Raw genomic sequence first — 21500 nt, 5'->3', positions numbered from 1 at the left:
TTTGGCAGGCGGCTCTGCTTGCCTTCTGATCCCTGGTCCATCTTCCTGGAGCTGTGGGTTTCCTGCCCACAGGAAAAAAAACCAGGGCTCGTAGGAGAAGACATTCAAAGTCTGCAAATTCCCATGGGGTGGTAGGGTTTGGAGACCCAGGCCCTTCCTCCGGGGAGTCTGCTCTGTGCACGAAGGGTGCGTGTCAAAAAGGACTTGAAGGAGTAGGAGAGGGCAAAGCAGACTTGTTTCTGCTTGAAGTGCTGAACAGGGTTAAAGGGGAAAGGGGATGGAGGGGGATAATGAGATAAGACCAAGGGAGGATGCGTCTCTGGCTGGTTGTTCTCAGAGATATTCCTGATGCGTTTTTCAGTAGGGGGTCAAGGTAGGATCCTAAAGTTCAGAGACCTGAACACACTGTTGTGTTTCTGAGCTGGAAACAGTGACTTTCCCCAAACTCTGTGGGACTTCACCATTGGATTCACCTACAATGGCCTCATAACCATGCAGAAGGACCTAAAATTGCATCCTCTGAGCTCCTTTAAAGCATTGTAAGACCATTGCCCTCACAAGGTTTTGGTTCAAGTCAGTTTGAGCTTTTAACGCCAGGGGTGCAGGGCCTGTCTTGGAGCAAAAGCATCCTATCCTTTGAGGTTTGCAGCTCGTGGTGGCTCCTTGGTGATATCTTTGAAACCTTGTCGGGGATGCTACTGTTGTCCTGTCTGCAGAGAAATGCCCACTGGGAAATGACCAGGATGTAAAATGAGGCAAACACGGACGTAAGGGTGGGCATGAGGGAATGACGCACGATGGACTCACAGCTTTGCAGGGACGGGCACGACGTTGCCATGAATGCAGACTGACAGGTCTCTTCCTGGGATGTCCTAGTGCCAGAGCATGAAGAGCGTCAAGAACTAGCCACGTTGGCCAATAGGCCTGGAAAGAGCAATAGCGGCATTTACTGGGTCCAACGGAGAGCCAGGGTGGTGAGGTGGGAGAGGCAGCCAGCTTCTCTGGGACATGCTGGAGGATGAGTGTTGAGCTTGCCAGAGACTTTCCAGTGAAATATTAATGCTGTGAGTTTTCAGTTCATTCACAATGTCTACAAGCCCGTGCCAGTTCTGGTGGTGCTTTCCTCGGTTCAGGTTTTCTACATCCCAGGCAGAGATTCTTCTCAAAGTGAGGAACCACTCCAACTCCTTGGAGATACACAGGAGCCCATGGATGATTTTCTTTCTAGTAATATGGGAAGCTCAAGTGAAAAATCCTGAGCTGATCAGGGTCTCCGACATGAGTTTCTCTTCAGAGCTGCATCTAGTAGCTGGGCTGTTGGAGGGCCTGCCTGGGGTTGTCTTGCAGGAGAGCTGATCTTCCTCGTAGAGCTAATTAAACAGGCATTGAAGCAGGGAGCTGAACCTGGATCTTCTGCAGCCTCCCACCCACACGTTCTTGGGCAAGCCCTGTCTCAGACCTGCAAAGGTCCGGTGATTCCACGGCCAGGTTTAGACCTTTGTCCCACCTGCAGGTCTGATGGGGTTGGAAGTCGGTTCCGTGGGTCTCCCGCGGCTGTGGCCATCGCTGTGTGCCTGGGGCTGGCAGCCGTTTCGGAGACGTTGTGTGCTAACCAAGTACTGCGTAACAGAGGTACAGTACCCAGGGCCTGGAGCCAGCACAAACATCTCCGTTATTTAATGGTTTGCTCTTGTTTCTAACGCCAAATCTTTGTCCCTGGCACCATTCTTGTTGACTTCCAGACGGTACAAATTTGGCGCTTCATTCACATTGCTTTCTCTGTTTTTTTTTCTGCTCCTACTTAAAATAACAGCAGGTCAATATATTGAATTTATGTGGCTTATTTGATCCTAAAAGTCACTGTCCACTTCTGACTGGAGTTGTGGGCAATGGAAGCCACAACCTGACCTTTCCTACACAAGAAAACATAGCAGATGAGTTACGATGCAGTTCATGGATGTCGGATCTCAGCTGTAAATCATGGCTTTTTTGAACAACACTGATGCATGTTTATGGGAGCGATCTTTGTTTTGAAGGCATAGATTAAATGTGCCCTGCAGTGCAAAATACCTAGACACGTTCATTACTCTCACCCTTGGTATAGATACTACTATCATGTTTCATGGAGGAGGATAATATAAGGAGGAATATATGGAGAAATGTAACCTGGCCTGGCAGGATCTCAGAGTAAATCATATGTCTTCATTAACTCAATTCTTTGCATCATGCACTTATCCATAATTTAATGATATGACTTCTACTTTCTTAAAAATTCTTTTTCATTCTCAAGTACGCTTTTCACAGATCTATTTAAAAACGCACCTGCCAACCATACGCTTGGAAAAAAGCTCCAGGAGCGTAGACAGGAAATTCCCAATTCTTACCACAAATTAAATGTTGCCTGGTAATTACCAGGGACAAGAAGAGAATGCTTGATGCAGTTATGGGATGATTAGTGAGTTTGGCAATAAATTTTGCTTCCTCAATCTGTCTGTCATTCCTCTCGATGTTCCAGCCCTCTGTTCCCTGCTAAGTTGTAATTTTACTCCCCAATTTATAATGCTGAACACAATATATAGTATTAAAGTTTTTAATAAGTGGCCCCCCAAGGTGCGTGGCTGAACTCCTACCTGTTCCAAAGGGAAGTGGGACTGGACAATCCTGGTGCAGTTACGTCCCGTATCTCTAAACCACTTACAGTGTCTCCCTCCTGTTTTGAAAATAAGAAAAGGCTATCAGGGGCAATCAGAAAAAAAATTACTAAGATCTGAACGCGTTCCCCTCTTTTCAAGGCATTTGAAAGCCGTTGTGGGACCTGCCATGTCCCCTGGTTGAATGGCATCTCTCTTTCCTTGCAGGCATCTTTCCCAGGAAACCTGCACTTAGTGATGGTTCTTCGTCCCACGGGGTTTTTCCAGCGCACCTTCACTGACATTGGATTTCGGTTCAGTCAGGAGGATTTTCTGCTCAAGTTACCGGTACGAGCGTGCGGAGATGTTGTGCCTGTGTGTGATCGCAGTGCTGCCCGCGCACCTCGGGTCGGCGAGGGACAGCGTCCCACTCGGCAGGCACCCATGGGAAGAGTAACTGGAGTGTCTCTGCCAGAAATGCCCTTTTTCCACCAAATCTCTCTCCACCAAATCTCTCCTGTAGCGTTTTCCAGCTCCGTTGTGCACAGTTTGCTCCCCACGGAGCATGTCTGTGGTAGTGGGTGGTGGGCTTCTCAGCCTGTTCTCATCCCCCGTATAGGCTGCCTGCTTCTGTGGAGGATAAAACCATGCTCAGCAATTTATTTAATGTCTGAAAAGTCAAAAGACAGGTCTAGTGAAGCTTTTGCTCTGAATTCCACCCATAATCACCATTTTCATCTCAGTGTAAACTCCATACCAACATCATGTTGGTATTTGTTTCTAAAATAGCAGCTGAAATGGTTTTATATTCTCAAGTCAAAATTTCCAAGACTTCTAAAGCCACCTTGATGATAGGACATAATGAGAATAATTAAGAGAAGAAAAGTACATTTATGGAATCTAACTAAGGCTGACGCAATTACAAACGCACAAAACAAACCAATGTTTTCCCTGAGGAAATAATATGATTTTCACAAACTTTGCATTTGTCACTCTTAAATGATTGTCATTTGCATAGTTGTGAAAATTCCTGGCGTATCCCAGGGCAGATCAAGACAACAAAAACTCATGAGTATATATTTACGTGAAATTGGCCAATGCTTCATAACTTATTAAAATGTATATATTTTTTTCCAGATTACTGGTCATCCCTTGCAAAATCCTGCATTACTTTTGCTGTCAGCTCTGTTCTGCAGTCAGATACTGCAGCATCTCACTGTGCTTTGCATTTAAGGAAGAAAGCACCTGGGAGATCAGGGTTGGCTTACAAAAAATGGTCAAATGCATCAAATAAAAACCATGTTAAGCCATAAGCATAAGAAGAAAGCCATGCTGTAGAACAACATTTATAGCAAACCCCATTTTTAGATACATGAAAGGTTTGTAGGCTTGATCTGTGTATGGCTTGGGTAGAAGCGATGATCAACCAGCTAACAGTGTTGCCTTGTTTGTAGGTTGTTATGCTGAGCTCGGTTAGCGACCTGCTGACATACATTGATGAACAGCAATTAACCCCGGAGTTTGGAGGCACCCTGGAGTACTGCCACAGCGAGTGGGTCATCTTCAGGACTGTACGTACCAGGGCTGAGCACTGGGCTCTTGGGTGTTTGGGATCGATTGAGGAAGGTTTTTGGTAAGGCAATGATGAGCAATGGGTAGCTGAAAGTAACCCCCGAAGCCAACTACATTTGCAAAGGAGTCAAGCGGCATTAGGCACTTGATGGGTTTATAAGGGAATTGGATGATTAACTCCCTCGGGCTCCTTTTGAAACTGCTTCCGAAAGATCTGTCTTCTTAAGTCTTTATTAAAATTCCCTTAATGGTAGATACAAAATAAGCTTTTTTTTAAAAAATTTTATTATAATGGTTGCTTCATGTGATTAATATCACAAATGTTTTTGGGAACCAAGGCAATGAGACTGCTTTCTGCATACTGACCAAATGCAGAGAATTCAGAAAATTTCCTTTTTTTTTTTCTTTGCAAGAATTTTCCTTTAATGTTGCCAGAAATCAGGCATTTAATTCCCTGAGCTGTGCCTTGCCCTGTGTTTCTATGCTTCCTGTACACTCTTAGTTTTCACTGGGACTTTGTCTCCCAGATTAATGGCAGGTTGGATTCCCAGTTACCTTCCCAACAATCAAAGCACTAATGAAAAATGTACCGGACATCCTAGTGCCCCTTGTTATGTCATCCACACCAGCAGATACAGAGCTCAGTATAAAGACAAAAGCACAAGACATTGTAGCTGGAATAACTTAAGCTGTTGCTTGTGCCATTAACTTTGTGCCAGTTTACACTGATGCACTGCCAAATTAATGAATTTTTTAAATTTTTGGCTCTTAGTTTTGTTCTTTTGTATGGTGTGTTAAAGCGATAACAGCATAGCTCTCACACTTGGAGACAAAAATGACAAAATGAATGACAAAAAAAGTTAATCTAAGAAAAAGATAGTTTCTAGGCCATAGCTGCATATGGTAGATAAGTGTCCGTATGAAAAACCTCTCTCAAAATTCCCTTGTAATGTGCTCATAAAACATTTCCTGAAATTTCCATGGAAAATATATGCTGTTTAAAGAAAATACAAATGCAATCGGTTACATTTGAGTTTATTACCCCATTCTCAAAAGCAGAGCTGGAGCTGTGAGCAGGGCCTGGAGACCCCCACCTTGCCCCGTCTGGCATCCAGAGCTCCCACTGGTTGGCTGGGATGTGCTGGGGAGGTACCAACACCACTCATTTCCATCCCACTCTCTCCAGTTTGCCTCCAGCATGCTGTTTGGCTCCCTCCCTTGTCCTCTTGGTGAAGCTGTGGATGAGGTGGCCGTGGTGCCAGACTGCCTTGTAACCCACCATTTGGGCTTGCAAAGCTGGAAACATCCATCACCAAGAAGCCAAATACATCCTCAAAGCCCTACTGCCTGCAGGTGGTTCCCAGTGGGAGTTAACCAGAGGAGAAGAATAATAGGAGAGGAATTACAGGAGTTTGTGAGATGGATCCTATAGTGGCTTCTGCTGTAGACCTCCAATATGTAATAGGAAAAAATGTCAGAGTGCACAAGAACAGGCAGCAGAAGACAAAGTGTGCCCAATACTATCCTTATTTAAGTGCCTGTTAGGAATTCAGACGGCACTAAAAGCCACCTGGCCATGTGTTGGGGGCCACTAGCTAATGCACCGCAGCACACGTCAGCTCCGTCTGTAGTGGACATCCCACCTCAGAGCAAAGCTGTTAGGCTCCCCTGCAGATCTCAGCCTTGGCTCTTCACATACTCTTCGTGAGCTGTAGGAATACCCTGAATCCTAAGCCGATTGCAATTATCGTCTCCCACCAGGCAATAGAGAGTTTTGCACTAACCGTGAAGGAAATTGCACAGATGTTACAATCCTTTGGCACGGAGCTGGCAGAGACCGAGCTACCAGACGACATGTATTCAATCGAGCGCATCCTGGCCCTGCGCACGGAAAAGTACTACCAGCTCAAGGTATGTCTCATCAGCGACTCCCCCGCGTGTTTCCAGCCCCTGTTTGCGCAGCAAGATGGGATTTCTGGGGTTTGACTGCCTGTTTGTTTGGTGCCCACTCCTCCTTCCCTCCCATGCGTGTGTATGTGTTGACAGACACGCAGCATGACTATTTCTGTATGTTACCCTTACGTTTCCCATCCACTCAAGCAAATTACCCTGCCAGCATCCAGCAAACTGTCTCAGCTGCCGCCTCCTTGCTGGCTGCAGAAGTTGGTGTCGACAGCGTGCTCCTCCCGTGGGCTTTGCCCGTCTCGCTGGCAGGAGCTTCGTCACCTGCGTGTTCGTGTCCCCCGTGGGATTCCCTCCACTTCGCCCTTACGGCTGGAGGAAGCTGCACGCAAACATCATCGGCAGGTTGGAGGGATGGTTCGTCCCCAGGTCCCTCCGCCTGATGCAGCTTCCCTGGCGGGACTTAAGGGAACTGTGCTGGGGAGCATCCAAGGTGAAGATTTTGTGTGAGCGCATGGTGCAGAGCATTCACGATGTGATCCTTGTCTTCATGTAAGGCCTCGTGCTTCGTCTTAAACAACATTTGTTTCTTTAATATTTTAAGATTTTTTTTTTCAACTATTTGTGATTGTGATTAATTTTATTATAGGAGTTAGTGGAAACTTTAGTGCAGCCAGCTGCTGCTATATCAAGCTGTCGTCTTTCCTGCTTCTGCATCTTTCTGGGGACGGCACAGGCCTGTCCCCAAACCCTCACTTCAGAATCGATTCCTGTGTTCATAGCCACGCCGCGTGGCTGAAGAATGAGCTCCTTTGCTTTGTGACAGGATTCGTTTACATAAGTCAAAGAAGTGTATCTATGTTCAATTATAATCATTTGTCATTCACATGACAGTGAGATCCCAGAAGGCTGCCTGTAAGAAATATGCAAAATGACATCCCAAGTGTGCGTAGGCATAAATGTAGGTGCGTATGTATAGAAAGTATCTTTATAGATACTGCCAATAGTCCTTTATGTCTTCTTTGAAAATTAAGAGAGCTGTAGTATAAAACAGCAGGTAAATATGTTGTAATATGACTTACTAACTTAAAACTTCATGCTTAGGACTATAGCCAAAGCGTAGGGGGCAAATAACAGCTACACAGCGTAGTCCTGTATATAAACCAGTCAGTAATACACACTTTCCTCTGTGGGGAAATAAAAAACCTCATGTGTTTGCATTTGCATATAAAGCACAGCAGCACTCAGTACAAGGCATCTGTTGCTTTTAATGTCTCATCTATTAATTTCAAATATAAACCCCACTCATTGGCTTTTGACTGAAATGAAGTCCGTTGGCTTTTTTCTTTTGTTCCTGCTAAGACCGTGAAAGATGAAAGCAGATGAGAAACTGTGCACAGATTGTGATGACAGCAAGACATGGGATCCTTGTCTCTCTCATGACAACCCCAAGATTGGTACAGCTGATTCCTGAATTCAGCTAATGAGTCGATCAGAATAATTTATGTAGCTGTGATACTGAACAGAAGCTGGTTGCAAACACAATGAAAAAATGACAGAAATTAATTGAACGGAGTAACTAAGAAATTAACCTCTTTGATATACTGAATGGGAAAAAATCAAGTTAACACCTGTTTGACAGTCGGGCTACTTTGTCATACGTATAATGAAAGGCTTTGACTCAAAAGGGGAATGTGGAGCTCTGGAGAGTGAGATGTAAGAGGATGAAATAACAGCCACCTGCGATTCAAAGCATGCTGCATAATTCCTCTTCCCTTTTGAGTCTCCTGGATGTGGTAGTATCAAAAGGAGATGGGTTTTTTGCCTTGTGGTCATCTTCCACGATGCAAACTGGCAGTGGACGCTTTGTGTGTGGGAGAGGAGAAGCTCCTGCAGCCTTGTCCTTCTGCTCCTGGGCTGCCACCCTGAAGATGCTGTTATGTTTAGGTTGCTGTGAGCTATCCTGGGGCAGGCAGATGTTTAAGCAAGTCTGTGCTTTCTGAATCTTCTCCCTAAAGCGGTTTTGCCATTGTTTCTCTTGCAATAGAAATCCGGCCATCTCCTGGGCTGGGCTCTGACTCCTCCAGGAGCTGGCTCTCCAACGGAGCCATGCACAGGTCTCTCCCTCAGGGCTTCTTCCAGCTCGGTTCATCAGCCACATCTGTTTTCTCCTTCCTTCTCACCTCTGTGTTTGGTCTCTTTTTTTTCTGAAAATAATTGGCTAAATGCACCTGTTTGCTTTGGTGCTGAGCCCAACAACACAGCACAAAGCACCTCAGCTGCTGCTAATGAACACACCAAGGGTTTACATTTTCCCTAAGTGGAGTCTACATTGAAAGTGCTGACTTACCTCTATACGTAGAGGCTCTAGTAAGTGGTGCCACACGGTCCCGGCTTTGTCCCGCTATGGGATGCTCTTCCTACAACCTCCCGTGATGACCTTGATGGAGCAGCACAGCCTCCAAGCTGCAGAAATACTTGTTCGAATACAGGAACTTGTAGATAGATATCTAATACAAACCTGCCTGCTCACCAAGAGAGACCTGTGGGAGTGCAGCCCTCCTGCCTCTGGAATCATTTTGTGGCCTGATGTTTTCATGCATACCAGTTTCCACCCAGCCTGGTGACTGGTCCATGGTTCAGACTCCTCCAGCTCCAGGGGCTAACCCCACGTTAAGGGGGTTAAAACATCAGCTGGGAGCCCTTTTTGGTCTGATGGATACTGATGCTTCATTTCATACAGGGAAACTAAGGCAGGAGAAACACAAAATGACTTAGCCCTACCTCACAAAAAGTAGCCTGAATCAGAAATGTTTTGCATTATACAGGAAGATATTACAGCAGTCACAAAAGAGGGAAACTTGCTTCTGAGCAGTTTTGAAGAGCCTGTCTCTGGGGAGTGCAGTCAGGACCAACACCGCGAGAGGCCTGGGGACTGGGAGACCGTGAATCGGTGAGTGCACTATGTTCCTAATTTGCCTGATTTTTGAGTGGAAACACTCAAGTTATTTACACGTAGATGCGTTGTTTAGGTCACCTAACAAACAGGTAAAGACAAAGATACCAGAGTTTTGCTCCAGACCCATCAAATTGCTGGGTGACTTCTGTCAAACGACTTTGACCTGCTCTTTATTTTTTTTCCCCTGCTGATACAATGAGGCCGTGCAGCAGATGCAGGGTTCTCCCATGCCAGGCTCCCAGGTATTATTCAGATAAATGGAGATACCAACAACTGCTTCACACAGGTGCTGTCATCTGCAGTGGTGATTTCATGAAAATTCTCTCTGAGATCTTCACAGATCATATATCCACATCCGTTGACTTCTCCTGAGAGCTTGGGTCCAGAAGACCTGAATAGGTGATCTCTAGGGCTTGTCCATCTCTGCTTGTCCATCTCTGCTTGTCCTCTGTTTGCAAATTGTTCCAATCCTGTCCTCCTTCTGTGCTCAAGGTTACTTGGTCAGCTGCACGAGATGGAGACTGCTTTTGATGGCTTCTGGGAAAAACATCAGTTAAAAATGGAGCAATATTTACAACTGTGGAAGTTTGAGCAAAGTTTTCAAGAGGTATGATCAGATGTACTTCTGCTGGCAGAAGGAAGAGTTGGAGACAAAAAGGAGGGGAGAGAAGTTTTTATGCTTTTTATTTTGAGAGTGTTTAATTTATGCTGCTGTTTCTTGACTCTGGCAGGGCTAGCTAGCTTGGGGAGACCACTGTGCTTCCTCATTCAGAGCTAATTTAGGTATCACTGCCCTGCAGTCGCATAGATTTTGCTGATAGAAGCATCTCTGAATTTAGAAATTAGTTCTTGGACACTAGTTTTATTATTGAATTTACCAGTCTTAGCTAAAGTGTGATTAATTTTGGTCTAAGAATGATTTTCTGCCTGTGCTTTGTATCCTTTTGCAGCAGTCTTCTTCTTTGTGTCTAGGTCAAGAATGCCATTGAATTTTTAATGAGTCAGCAAGCAGAGCTGCCCGACACTGGCGACAGTGTCCCCCAAGTAAAACAGAGGCTCAAGGACTTGGGTCATTTCGATGGTATGGCTCAGGTGAGATAATCTTTCACAGAAAGAGGCACTAATGAAACACAAGAGACACATTCTGTATTTGTGGTAGGGGGTGTTTTCTGAAATTACCTGGTTCTGGTGTAATTAGTTGGTAAGTGGCTGCACAAAAGGATTGATTTCATGTCTTTGCTCTGCACAGCAACACTGTGATCACTCTGAAAGCCAGGAACAGGGTATTTAATTATCATAGTTAAAATAAATTGCTGAGCAACCATGAAAATCCAGAACAGATAAATGTCTGAACATAGGGGAGGCGTGGGAGTTAATGAGCTGGAAGAAGAATTATTTATATGTTAAGTAAGTGCTTTAGCGGTGCTAATAGGCAGAGACTTGTTACCAGGCACATGGAGAGGCAAAAAACTTGCTATCTTGACGTGTCTGTGATTTGAACGTAACATATGGGTGAAGACTAAGAGATGTAGGGGAAAGACGAGTGAAGAGAGATGATTCACAGGAGCCCAGCTGAGGATGTGACTTCTGTAAAGGGATGTGCTTGGCACGTGGGCCAGGGTCAGTGGAGAAATCCTGATGGATCTGGACACAACCCCCAGAGGCTTCTTTGAAAATAAGAGTCCTAGGGGAAAGGTCTAAGGCTTTTTTGGCCATTTGGAAGAAATATTTGTGGAGAGAGGGGGAGGAACAAAAGGCCAGGCAGACAGGGTGCAACAGGGAAGCAGTCCCAGCAGAAAGCCAATCCTGGAGAAGACGTAACCATTACACTGACCAAGATGTGCAGACAAGATAGCATGTTCTTTGCATCAAGCTTTGCTGCAAAGGGCCTGGTTTGTTTTCACTTAACCGCTCAAATTCCCTTTCATGCTTATAAGCATAGTGTGCCTAAACGGGACATCAGCTGGATATTTTTTTTTAGAGTGCCGTTCCTGGAGACGGCAGCAATATGTTGCCAGCATTGCTAGTTTGGTGAAATACTGTTTTCTTCTTCATCCTCTTTTTGGATAGCAAAAGGTTTTTTTCCCAGATGATGGGTGCCATTTTATCCTGCTTAAGCCACCCATTCTGGCTACTCCTAATGGCAGTCATCTCCCTGTGTACCTGAAATCTGGTAAGATGAGAAAGTGCATGTTGTTATATGTAGATATTTTGGCCTTATTTCAGTAAGCGTGCAATCCATTCTTTTTCTTTTCCTGAAGGATCTGATAGGGAAGGCTCAGGTGGTGATACTACACGGACACCAGCTAGCAGCAAATCATCACTACGCACTCAACTTAATCTGCCAGCAATGCAATGAGCTGCGGCACCATTCTGATGTCTTGTCTGATGAGATCAAAAGGAAGCAGATGCGACTGCAGAAGACCTTGGATCTTCATACCCGCCTTCAGCAGGTAGAGTTCAGAGACACAGTGCCTTGAGAAGTGGATAGTTAGCTTCTCCATGGGGTTAGCCTCTCCACTTCTTAGCTGGAAGCATCTCAAATTTGCAGCTTTGCTTCAGCAGTATGTGGAAGGAAAGTGTTCCCCAGAGGCTGGAGGAGTGCTTCACCCCTTACTTAGCTGGTTAGGTTAGCAAACAGATATCTGCTGGTGCTCTGAACAGTCAGCAGAAAGAAGTGGGCTTCTCCAGAGGGCAATTCAGAACACCGAAGTTCAGCTGCTGCTGTTGCTTATGCTTTCATGCTGCATTCATGTATTAATTGACTTTTGAGGTTTTCATACCCAGTGCAATAGAGGCAAAGCATTCAGATAAACTCCAGCCCTTTTTTGTTAGCGATTTATTAAGAATGAACATAGCTGACTGTAAAATGAGGCGACAGATTGGTAGATAGGCGCAGCTGCTGTGTGCTAGCATGGAAGTGGAGTCCTGTGGCTCCAACGCTCTTTGATATCTTAATCAGCATCAAAAATTCATTTAGGGAAATTCACGCTAATTAGGCCAGAAGGCACGCGACTGTGATATGCTTGAGACCATTAAGAGAAGCAGCAAAGTTTGACCCTGTCCCATTTCACTGTTTCGGGGGATTAGGGAACTTGTTTTTTTTCTCCCTGTGCTCCACTTCAATATTGCATTCATCCGCGGGGATGGACCATTCTTTGGCAGCGTCTCAGCTGCAGGGCAGGGTCTTCTCCTGGGCTCCTTGCAGTCCTGGTTGGTGCTAGTGGTCTAGCCCCTGGGCTGTGCTGGAGCACACCGTGATCCTGCTCTCCACAGCCTGCCTTCCCGCTCCCAGCACTGGAAGTCCTCTGTCGTTCTCGGCTGCAGCATCTTCTCACGCCTGCGCACGCCACGGCGTGTGAGTGCCGGCTGAACACCAGCCTGGCCTTCACCTATTACCTGGGCATGTTAAATGTCGAACTTGAAACTGCAATTTAAAGTCCTTATTTTGTTTAAAAACATGAATTCAATTACTTGGATCATTCCTTGCAGTTCAGGTCTGCTCTGAGCCAGGCCTTTATCTCAAGAAACCCACCTGTCTCATTGTAAACTCTGTAGTGCCCCCTTCAGCTTTCCGAGTTGGATAAATAAAGATCTGCTTATCATTTGGTTCAACTATGCACTAAATAGTACTTCTGTGTCAGTTATACCACTGGTTTTATCCAAGTGCAAGTAGGAGCACAACTTGGCTGGGTATGTTGAGGACTGCAGTCACCCTCCAGAAAAAATGTGACCTTTCTACTTTCTAATCAAAATGCAATAGCTGCTGAGGTCTTTAGGAATACTGATTAGCTCCATGTTGAAAATACAGACCCGGTAAACGATATTCCTCATGGGAACCTTGACGATCTCGCTCCCTGTGTTTGCCCTGTGCTGTCACCAGGCTCTGCAGTGCTGTGACGAAGGTGCCTACCTGCTCGCCAACCAGCAGATGGATAAGTGCCAGTCTAAAGAAGGCGCTCAGAAAGCTCTCCAGGACATAGAACGATTTCTTGAAAGCTCTTCAGCCTACTTAAACTACGATCCCCAAGCCCTACACTATGATTTTGAGTCGGTCCTAACATCTGAATTGAAGGTAGGCAACCCCTCCAATTCCTCGTTACACAAGTAAAAAGCAAGATCGAACTGTGTTGCGGTGTTGTCAGCTTTATAGTCCTCTGTTTTGGGTCAAAGTGCAAAATAATGGTAGTTATTTGATCACGGGAGTCTTTTTCGCTCTCTACAGTGCCAGATACAGTCAGTACAGGTCAAGCTCGAAAACGTTCGAAGCATGTTTGAGAATCGGCAGTCTTGCTTCAAGAAGCTGTTGGATAAACACGTGCGGCCTGTCCAATTAGTAGCCCCTCGGCCAGAAAATCCACCGAGATCAAAATCACCATTATTCTCTCCTAAACATGGTAAAATATTTTAAGTTTATGGTATTTTCAGATGATAAGTTTGCTTTGAGGCAGGAAGAGTAAGGCTAAAGATGGTTTTGAGAAACCAGCTAAAACTTGCTGGCTGATACAGAGTTGTTGTATAATGCTAAAAGTATATGAGATGATTTACGATCTTTCCAATTTTTGTGTCTCGCTTCCCATACCTGTGTGAAGAATGGGACTGGTTGCTTAGTATTTATTTTCACTTCCTACTCAGTGAAAAAAGAGAGCCCTAAACAGTGCGTAATTCCAGTTCTGCTTTACTAGCATCCTACTGGGCTGAAAACTGGTGAATTAGTACGACAGGGAAAAAGGGCAAGGTTTATAAATTTATTAGCATACCTATTCTCTGTGGCTGTCTTGAGCTGGAACTGACATAAAGTTAGAGTGATGTTTGCAAAAGAGATTGGAGAAATGAGGACCTCAAATCTCATGTACAGAAATGAGCTGGATGCTTAATTCCCTTTGATTCCTTGAGGAGGTCTTCCCTAAATCCCAACTGTGGAATAATTAATGCCCATAAAGGTACAAATTCTGGTTGAACTGAGGTCACTGAATGTTCTGCCCTGCTTTTGGTAATGGGATGTGGCACAGTGTTAGCTTTAAATGATAACATTAAAACTTTCATCCTTGGCAACCGTGTATGTATCAGAATTAAAAAGTATTCCAAAGTAACGTCCATGTATTTTAAACTAGGGACATGCTGTTATGGGAGTATATTAAATTCAGTGATCTGACTGCATAAAGCAATTAAACATTTGTGTTTTAACACAGATTTTTTTATCATAAACTAATGAATATTTGTTACGGTGAATTGTAGCAGGTGTCATACAAACAGTAAAAGTGGCTCCGGTTCAGGGAGTGACTAATGTAAATAGCCAGGCCAACGGAGGGATGGGAATGAAGCTAGATGCAGTGAGGGGAGTTAAGCTACTCAAGATGCAGGCCAGTGCAGCAAATAAATCCCAGATTTCCTCTTCCCAGGCTGATGCCACCTTCACTAGACCACACTGCCCTCTGAACCCCTTTCCTCAATCAGGAAAACAGCTCCGAGTCTTTAAACTGGAGTATTGCCCATTTTACTTAATGGAACTTTTCCAGCTTTCTAGAAACAAGGGAGTGTTAAGGAGGAATTATTGACTTAAAGAGTGAGGGTAAATGGGTGGCCACCTCCGTGGGATGTTGTGAGACCGTCATCAATGGGCTGGACTCATTTCACGCCTTCACGGGATTCACGTTTTTCTAGGAAAAGCACTCAGTCGCCTGCAAAGCACAGGTATCCTCCATTAATCCTCTTCCTGAAAGGGATGATCAAGTGTGTTGAAACGAGCATGGCCAGCAGGCGGGGAAAGACAAAAGGCTCCTCTTCGGATAGATCATGCCAAGAGAGCTTTTTAATAAGGCCTCTGTTTGATACAAAACATCAAAATGCTGCAGGCCTGCTGGCGTGATGTGCGGTGTCAAAGACGCATGCTGGGCTCTGCCGGGAGTGCTTTGAGACGGATGGGTTTTATGGCGTGGATTGAAACCAAACCACCTCTGAGCACATTACTTTTGTCCTCTTTTTCTTTCTTTCTTTTGTTTTTCACCCTCTTCTTTTTCTGTCTGAGGACAGACGCTTCCCCTTTCATCTTTGTCCTGGATTTGAAGCCCGTCTGATAAATGTGGTTCTAATTTTGAAACCGCTTTTGAGGGGGAAAAAGAGTAAACCTATCCTGTCCTGAGCCATAAAGCATAGTGAGAGGTGCAGAAGCGGTACGGCAGGCTGCGGCGGAGCCCGAGTGCTGGAGTAAATTCACTTTTGCAACAGAACACGGAGCTGCCGCTGGTGACCGTCTCCCTGTCCGTGTCCCCTTCCTCCCAGGAGGACCACTGGCGAGTCCTCGCTTCTTTTGGGTCTTCCCATCCGCGACGCCTCCGTCCGCGCCACGCACGCCTCTGACCTGCTCTCCGGCGTCCAGATCTCTCTCCTTCCTCATTTGACGTGTTTACACGAGAGGTCTAAGGCCTCTTTGGTGTGATAATACGTAATCGGGTTATCTTACAGCAGCCCCATCTGAAGTCGGGGCGCCTGCTCTCCACGTGGGCTTGCATTCTTCTACATCCATTTTTCTCCCTACATCTTCTGCTTCACAAAAGGTGGCTCTTTGGTGTCAGCACTGTTCAAACCTTCGACCTAGACACAGCTGCTGTTGCATTCATACGTGCTGTGATACCTTTTTTCACCCTAATGGAAAGATAGTTCATTAGTCCAGTTAATTTTTTTTTTTTTTTTTTTTTACTTTGCTAGCCTCTTTTTTTCTGTTTGTAAATAAGGTAAATATTGCACAACAGAATGTATTTAGTTTTGGTCCATCTCAGAAGTTGGTGCAGCCACTGGGGCTGCAGCCTGGCATGTGGAGCTGTCACCGAGGCTGGAGCCAGCACGGTGCTGGAGAAACTCATTATTGCCATTCGTTTTGGGGGAAAAGACCCTTTTGATGAAGAATTGCCATATTGACTATTCAGGAGTAAGAAGTATTTGAAAGATGCCATCTAACTCGCTGGGGAGATTGATGTTTTATTTGCAAGCTTCCAATTTACCTCTGTAACCTGAAGTATTACAACTTGTAATTATTTACTGACAATACCAAGAAATGCTGCCAAAGTGGAGAAACAGTTTACACCAGCTGAGCATATTGCCCTACATTCATAAAAGGACTTTAAAACAGGATCCCAGTTGGTGATGTTCCTTTTGGTAGTTTATTTGATTTTATTGTTTTCTATCATTTGCACAGGCTTCACAGATTTTGTTAGGTTTTGATTAAAGCACTCACTTAATGGACATTTTGTTTTTTCTGATTACTTTTAACTTTACGGCCCTTATGACCATCCATGTGACTTGTGCTATTTGGTATTAGTATTGTTGTTTGAGATAGATACGCTTTATTTTGTCACTTTGCTTGTAGTATTAGCTAACTAATTATTCATTCTTAAAATGTATCCCATTTTTCTTTGTGACGTACTAGTTTCTGCCTGAACCATCTCCTTCACTATAGATGTACATTACGTAATTATGTTCATTTCTACCCAAGGTGTGGATTTTAATTCCAGTTTGAAATTTTCATTTGATCTCTCTCTCCCTGGGAAGAAAACATCAAGAAAAACTCCAAGTTCTCGCAAGGTAAAAATTATTCATGAAATCTGAATGAGTTTTATACACTGAAAAACTGAAACTCTTCTAAAAATTGATTGTACTTAGACTTTGGATTTGAAGATGCTCTTTTTTTTTTTTTTTTTTAAATAAACCAAAAAACAGCCTTTCGTATCTTTATGGTTTAGTTGGCTTAGTCCAGCACCTGAGATCTATCTTGGATTGTTTTTCCAAGTCACAGATATCGATTTTCTGTGTCTTATTCCCTGAACTTGTTCTTTGCGTAACAGTGATGTCTATCAGGAAAACTCCCCACCTGCAGATATTTCCCCTGGGGAAACTGTTCTCTGGTCTCTGCACTAATGAATTATATTACCAGTATTTTCAGATTTTGAGTAGCAGAGTAATTTCTGGGAATATTTGGCTACCTGTTGTGTGCTATGCCCTTTTAAAGTTTTGTGTCACCAAGGATTTCTTAAAAGGAAGCGTATTTCATTCTTCCCCAAGGAGTTCCCGTGCCGACATCAGGGGCCGGGCTCGTCCTACCTCTGCGGTGACCCCCATGCAGCTCTTCCCAGTGCATCCCATTTCTCTTCCAGATCGAAGTAATGCACGACTATCAGGAAAAACGGAACTCCTTGCAGTATTTTATTTCAGACAGTGATGACAACTTAGATATACTAAAAGGGTAAGCTGTTTGCATCACTCAAAATGATGTTTATTTCTGGCCAGTCCTTGCCCCATCCACGTGTTCCTCCAACCTGACCTGGGTGTCATCTCTCGCGCTTTCACCTGTTTTATCATCCCTGCGTTTGTTGTTAATGAGATCGCACTACGTTTTGAGCTAGTCGAACCGCGCTGAATGCCTGTGGGTTTTTTTACAGACATTAAAATAATATACTTCTATTTTTTTCTTTATTTTAGCCACGTCATAAATGAGCTTATAGAAACTGAGAGAGTGTACGTAGAGGAACTCTTCACTGTTTTGACGGTGAGTGACTTCTTCAGGTTGCTCATTATTGTTCCCCGGTGACTTGTACCAAAAGGCACCTGCCACTCTATCAAACTAAGCAACAGTGTGATCGGGCAGGTTTCTACCAAACTGTCAGATCCCAAGCTAGTCATAAAGTTTTCAAGTTTTCTCCCTAGCTTTTCTTTGTCGGAGGCATCTGTAGGAACAGTTGGTGTCAGGATGAGCTTTTCATCTAGAATGAGGGAGAAGCCTTCTGTTTGTACACAACAGTGCTGGTAATTAGTTTTATCAGTGCCTGGAAAAATGTACAAAAAGCTGGTATTTTTAACCGTTCCCTAATTTCTTTTACCTTTTGGAGACAAAAGAAAGAAGCTTGTGTTTTATCCTTGGGAGGATTCTGTCTCAGTACTGTGAAGTTCGTGGACATATAAAGCACATTTCTTTAGAAACCAGAGCACAATTTCTCATGCTGCCATTTTAGACGCTTCTACTTTATTCCAAAATAACTCTTGCTGATGGCCAAAACAAGTTGGCTGTTAAATAGCTCTCCCTTCTTGCATTTCTCTCACCCAGGAGCAAGCAGGATATAAATCTGTTGGACTGCAGGTAGTTACGCATAATTGCCCTGCACTGATTGCTTTTTTTGTTAAACCACAGTCTATGTGATAAAGCACTTGGCAGATACGCAGATTTATTACTGTGCATATCAAGTCTAGATAAAGAAAAACAGACAGATAGACTTAAGTTTTCTGAAGATAGTATTTCCTCTAAAGAGGGAAGCCTGCTTGCAGTGGTTAAATATAAATTATTAATTTTCCAGATACTTATCTTCTACTGAATCCTTAATCAACTACAAAGTACCTGCTTAGTATAAGGAATACCGATTCCAACCATAGTGAGTATGAGAGATTGATTTGGAAAGCCAAAGAAGATGCGCTGTACATACCGAATACATTTTTTCAAACCTTTTTGCTACTCACGTTAAAAAGGCCTCAGGTCTGTGCAATGCTTGGTGACTAGCGTGGCCAGCTTGAGCTGTGGCTAATGGCCTTCTTGATGTCTTTGCAGTGATGGTCCTGAGCTCTGGCCGTGCCTTCTCTCTACCCTACAGTTAGGATGTTTACCACAACTGGTGAATGTTTTTGCGTTGGTGCAGTGGTGTGATTTAACTGAGGGGAGTTTTGCACCGTTTCCTAGTTCCACCTAACAATTTGTAGTGCAGCGATGTCCCTTCCAGCTCCTCCCTGCTTGGGAGGCTGTGATTTCAAGAGGCAGGTGGAGCCATAGAGGACAGAAATCCTGAGGCATTGAGGAGAGCGAGACCCTGGTGCTCAGCAGGTCTTGTACAAGAGCAAAAAGCCCATTGATTTTGGTATTTGATCTCAAGCCATCTCTGCTTTGCAACAAGTCACCTCATGCACCGGTTCTCATGAGGTTGTGTGTAACTGCATACCCCGTACAAACACGTTGTCACTCCTGTGTCCCACGGCCATAGCCGCAGATGTGTTCAACCCAGAGAAGTATTCCTGCGGGATCTCTCCCACAGTCAGGCCATAGCGAGGAGAAAGTGGCTGTGATTTGCCTTTGGTGAAGAGAGAGCATCTCCGCGGTGCTGGCCAGCCCCAAGGGAGCCGTCCCAAGGCATCCACTGCTGGACCACAACCCCACATGCCCAGAGACTGAAAGACAGGGTTTTAGTGACAAAAATAAGGAAATAAAAGGGATGTTGCTCGATGAAACAAAGCAGATCGTATTGAAAGTCTATTCGCATCCCCTTTTCAACCGCGTTCAAGGAGATGCCAAGCCAAGGCCTTCCCAACTGAGTGATGAGCCCCTTTTGCATCCCACAGGGCTACAGAGCTGAGATGGATAACCCCGCCATGCTCATCCTCATGCCTCCCATGCTGAGGAACAGGAAGGACGTCCTCTTTGGAAACATGCCCGAGATATACGACTTCCACAACAAGTACGGTGCTGGCTCTATTCCCCTTTTTATCAGACTGAGTTCCCATCAAACCATACCTTGCTCACTGCTGCATTTTGTCTCTTCTCCCGTCTCTTGCAGAATTTTCCTGCACAGTTTGGAAAGCTGCCTGGGAGCACCCGAGCGAGTGGGATTTTGTTTCCTAGACAGGGTGGGTGACTCATTTTCACGTATAAAGCAGACTTGAAGGCCAATGTTTCTCCTGGTTCGTCGCACTCTGCAACATCTCAGTTATGTCAGTTGAGTAAGATGCTTCTGATACTCAATACCAACACCAAGGCAGGGAGCGTAGGTGCGTGGCCAGCAGCAGATGGGGGAGAGCAGCAGTCGTGACTACGCTGCGGTCTGCTGTGATTCCCAGCAGTGTCTTTTTTTTTTTTACCCAGACTCTGTGACTTTTAGATATTAAAGTTGGCAGCAGAGATAAAAGCAAATTTACAGTTTGGGTGTTCACCTTATTTGGCTGCCCAGCAGGTTTGCGTGCGTGCGTGTGACTTGCCTTTCGGCTTCCCTTACAGCGAGAGGATTTCCAGATGTATGAGAAATACTGCCAGAACAAGCCCCGGTCGGAGTCCCTGTGGAGGCAGTGCTCCGAAAGCACCTTCTTCCAGGTGAGCTGCTTGTTCCTACCAAGGCAGGCATCGTCCTGGGACACTCGCTCGTCCTAAACACCCTCCTCAGCACCCCATGGTTTTGCAGTATAGCCTGTTTACCGTTGCATGGAAGCTCACAAAGATAGCAGTCGGAGTTTCTTGTACACAAGGAGTTCAAGGCAGGTCCATTCATTATATTATTTTACATGTTTTTATAAAATTTCTTTAGCTATGGGCACCATATGACAGTTTTACATGAAATCTTCTAACTCATCAAACCATACTAGTCATGCTGTTGGAATAATTACTTATGGTTGGTGCAGAACTTACTTAATCTGAATTCTTTGTTCCAGGAATGCCAAAGAAAATTAGAGCACAAGCTCGGGCTGGATTCCTATTTGCTCAAACCAGTGCAGCGCCTGACAAAATACCAGTTACTTCTGAAGGTATTTCATATTCTGCTTTGTAAGGACATCAGGAGATAGATTTGTTTTCCAGTTTGTTTTATTTTTCAATTAAAGGTTACCTGTAAATCAGCTCCAAGCCTTAGATTACATATTCCTTATCTTGGCCCTCTGTAGTGGCTTTCAGTGAAGATGAAAATTCGCATACCTGAGAAAGGAACAAGTGCTTTTAACAAGACATTTTTTAAGGGGAGAAAGACAGTTTGAATCTGTTCAGAGATGCAAAACGACAGAAGCACTTCTAAGAAGGTGATCATAAGAGTATGATGAATGAAATATATTGTACTGATGCGTCTCTTCTCCTCAGGTTGTTATAGTGCCTGTAATCTTTAATGCATTTATTCTTGTGTCCCCCATCTGAGGCAGGGAAGTGCTGTTGTTCTCACGCTGTAAAGTGGGAATAACACTGGGGTAGTGGCTTCTGAACCCTATCTTCTAGCCTCTTGAATGGGAGATGAGTAGACATGAAGCTGTAAGTGGGCACAGGAGATCTGAAATGAAACTAATTTTATATCAATTGTATAATTCCCTAATCTGTGTTCCACTTATTGACTTGAAGGCTCTGGATTTTATAAATCCTCTTCCTTGTGTCTGCCAGTCTGAAGACACTCATGTACTGCAACCTCATTTGAAGGCTTATATGACGTATTGGCAGCTGATGAAGAACCAGAGCCTTATTTCCCATTTCTTACCAAGCTGGAAAACACAACACAAAGAACTCAGATGGGCGTGATGCCGCTCTGTAGCCTGACACCATCCTTAAGAAAACCCAGAAAAAATGGGCCGTGCTTCAGTGATCTGTTCCACACCTCAGACTAACTGTGATTTGGAGGGAGTCTTTTTTCCAGTGACATATGAAAAAAGAAACTCAG

The 21500-nt window shown here is 44.5% G+C and overlaps 1 protein-coding gene across 4 annotated transcripts in view; it reads left to right on the top strand.

Moving 5' to 3' along the window:
- The window catches only part of MCF2 (MCF.2 cell line derived transforming sequence), a 60797-nt gene that overhangs the window by 23475 nt on the left and 15822 nt on the right, over window positions 1-21500 (top strand). For all 4 annotated transcript variants that reach the window (XM_075053621.1, XM_075053620.1, XM_075053622.1 and 1 more), the window contains 16 exons: window positions 2859-2978; window positions 4085-4201; window positions 5964-6113; window positions 8933-9057; window positions 9556-9670; window positions 10036-10155; window positions 11325-11516; window positions 12947-13138; window positions 13289-13460; window positions 16556-16644; window positions 17214-17302; window positions 17539-17605; window positions 19438-19553; window positions 19653-19722; window positions 20090-20182; window positions 20518-20610. In XM_075053621.1, the coding sequence (XP_074909722.1) occupies window positions 2859-2978; window positions 4085-4201; window positions 5964-6113; window positions 8933-9057; window positions 9556-9670; window positions 10036-10155; window positions 11325-11516; window positions 12947-13138; window positions 13289-13460; window positions 16556-16644; window positions 17214-17302; window positions 17539-17605; window positions 19438-19553; window positions 19653-19722; window positions 20090-20182; window positions 20518-20610 (1920 nt within the window). The remainder of the gene's footprint in view (window positions 1-2858; window positions 2979-4084; window positions 4202-5963; window positions 6114-8932; window positions 9058-9555; window positions 9671-10035; window positions 10156-11324; window positions 11517-12946; window positions 13139-13288; window positions 13461-16555; window positions 16645-17213; window positions 17303-17538; window positions 17606-19437; window positions 19554-19652; window positions 19723-20089; window positions 20183-20517; window positions 20611-21500) is intronic.

This window comes from Buteo buteo, chromosome 22 (genome assembly GCF_964188355.1).
Source record: "Buteo buteo chromosome 22, bButBut1.hap1.1, whole genome shotgun sequence".
NCBI lineage: Eukaryota > Metazoa > Chordata > Aves > Accipitriformes > Accipitridae > Buteo > Buteo buteo.
This window is presented reverse-complemented; position numbering and strand designations above follow the sequence as displayed.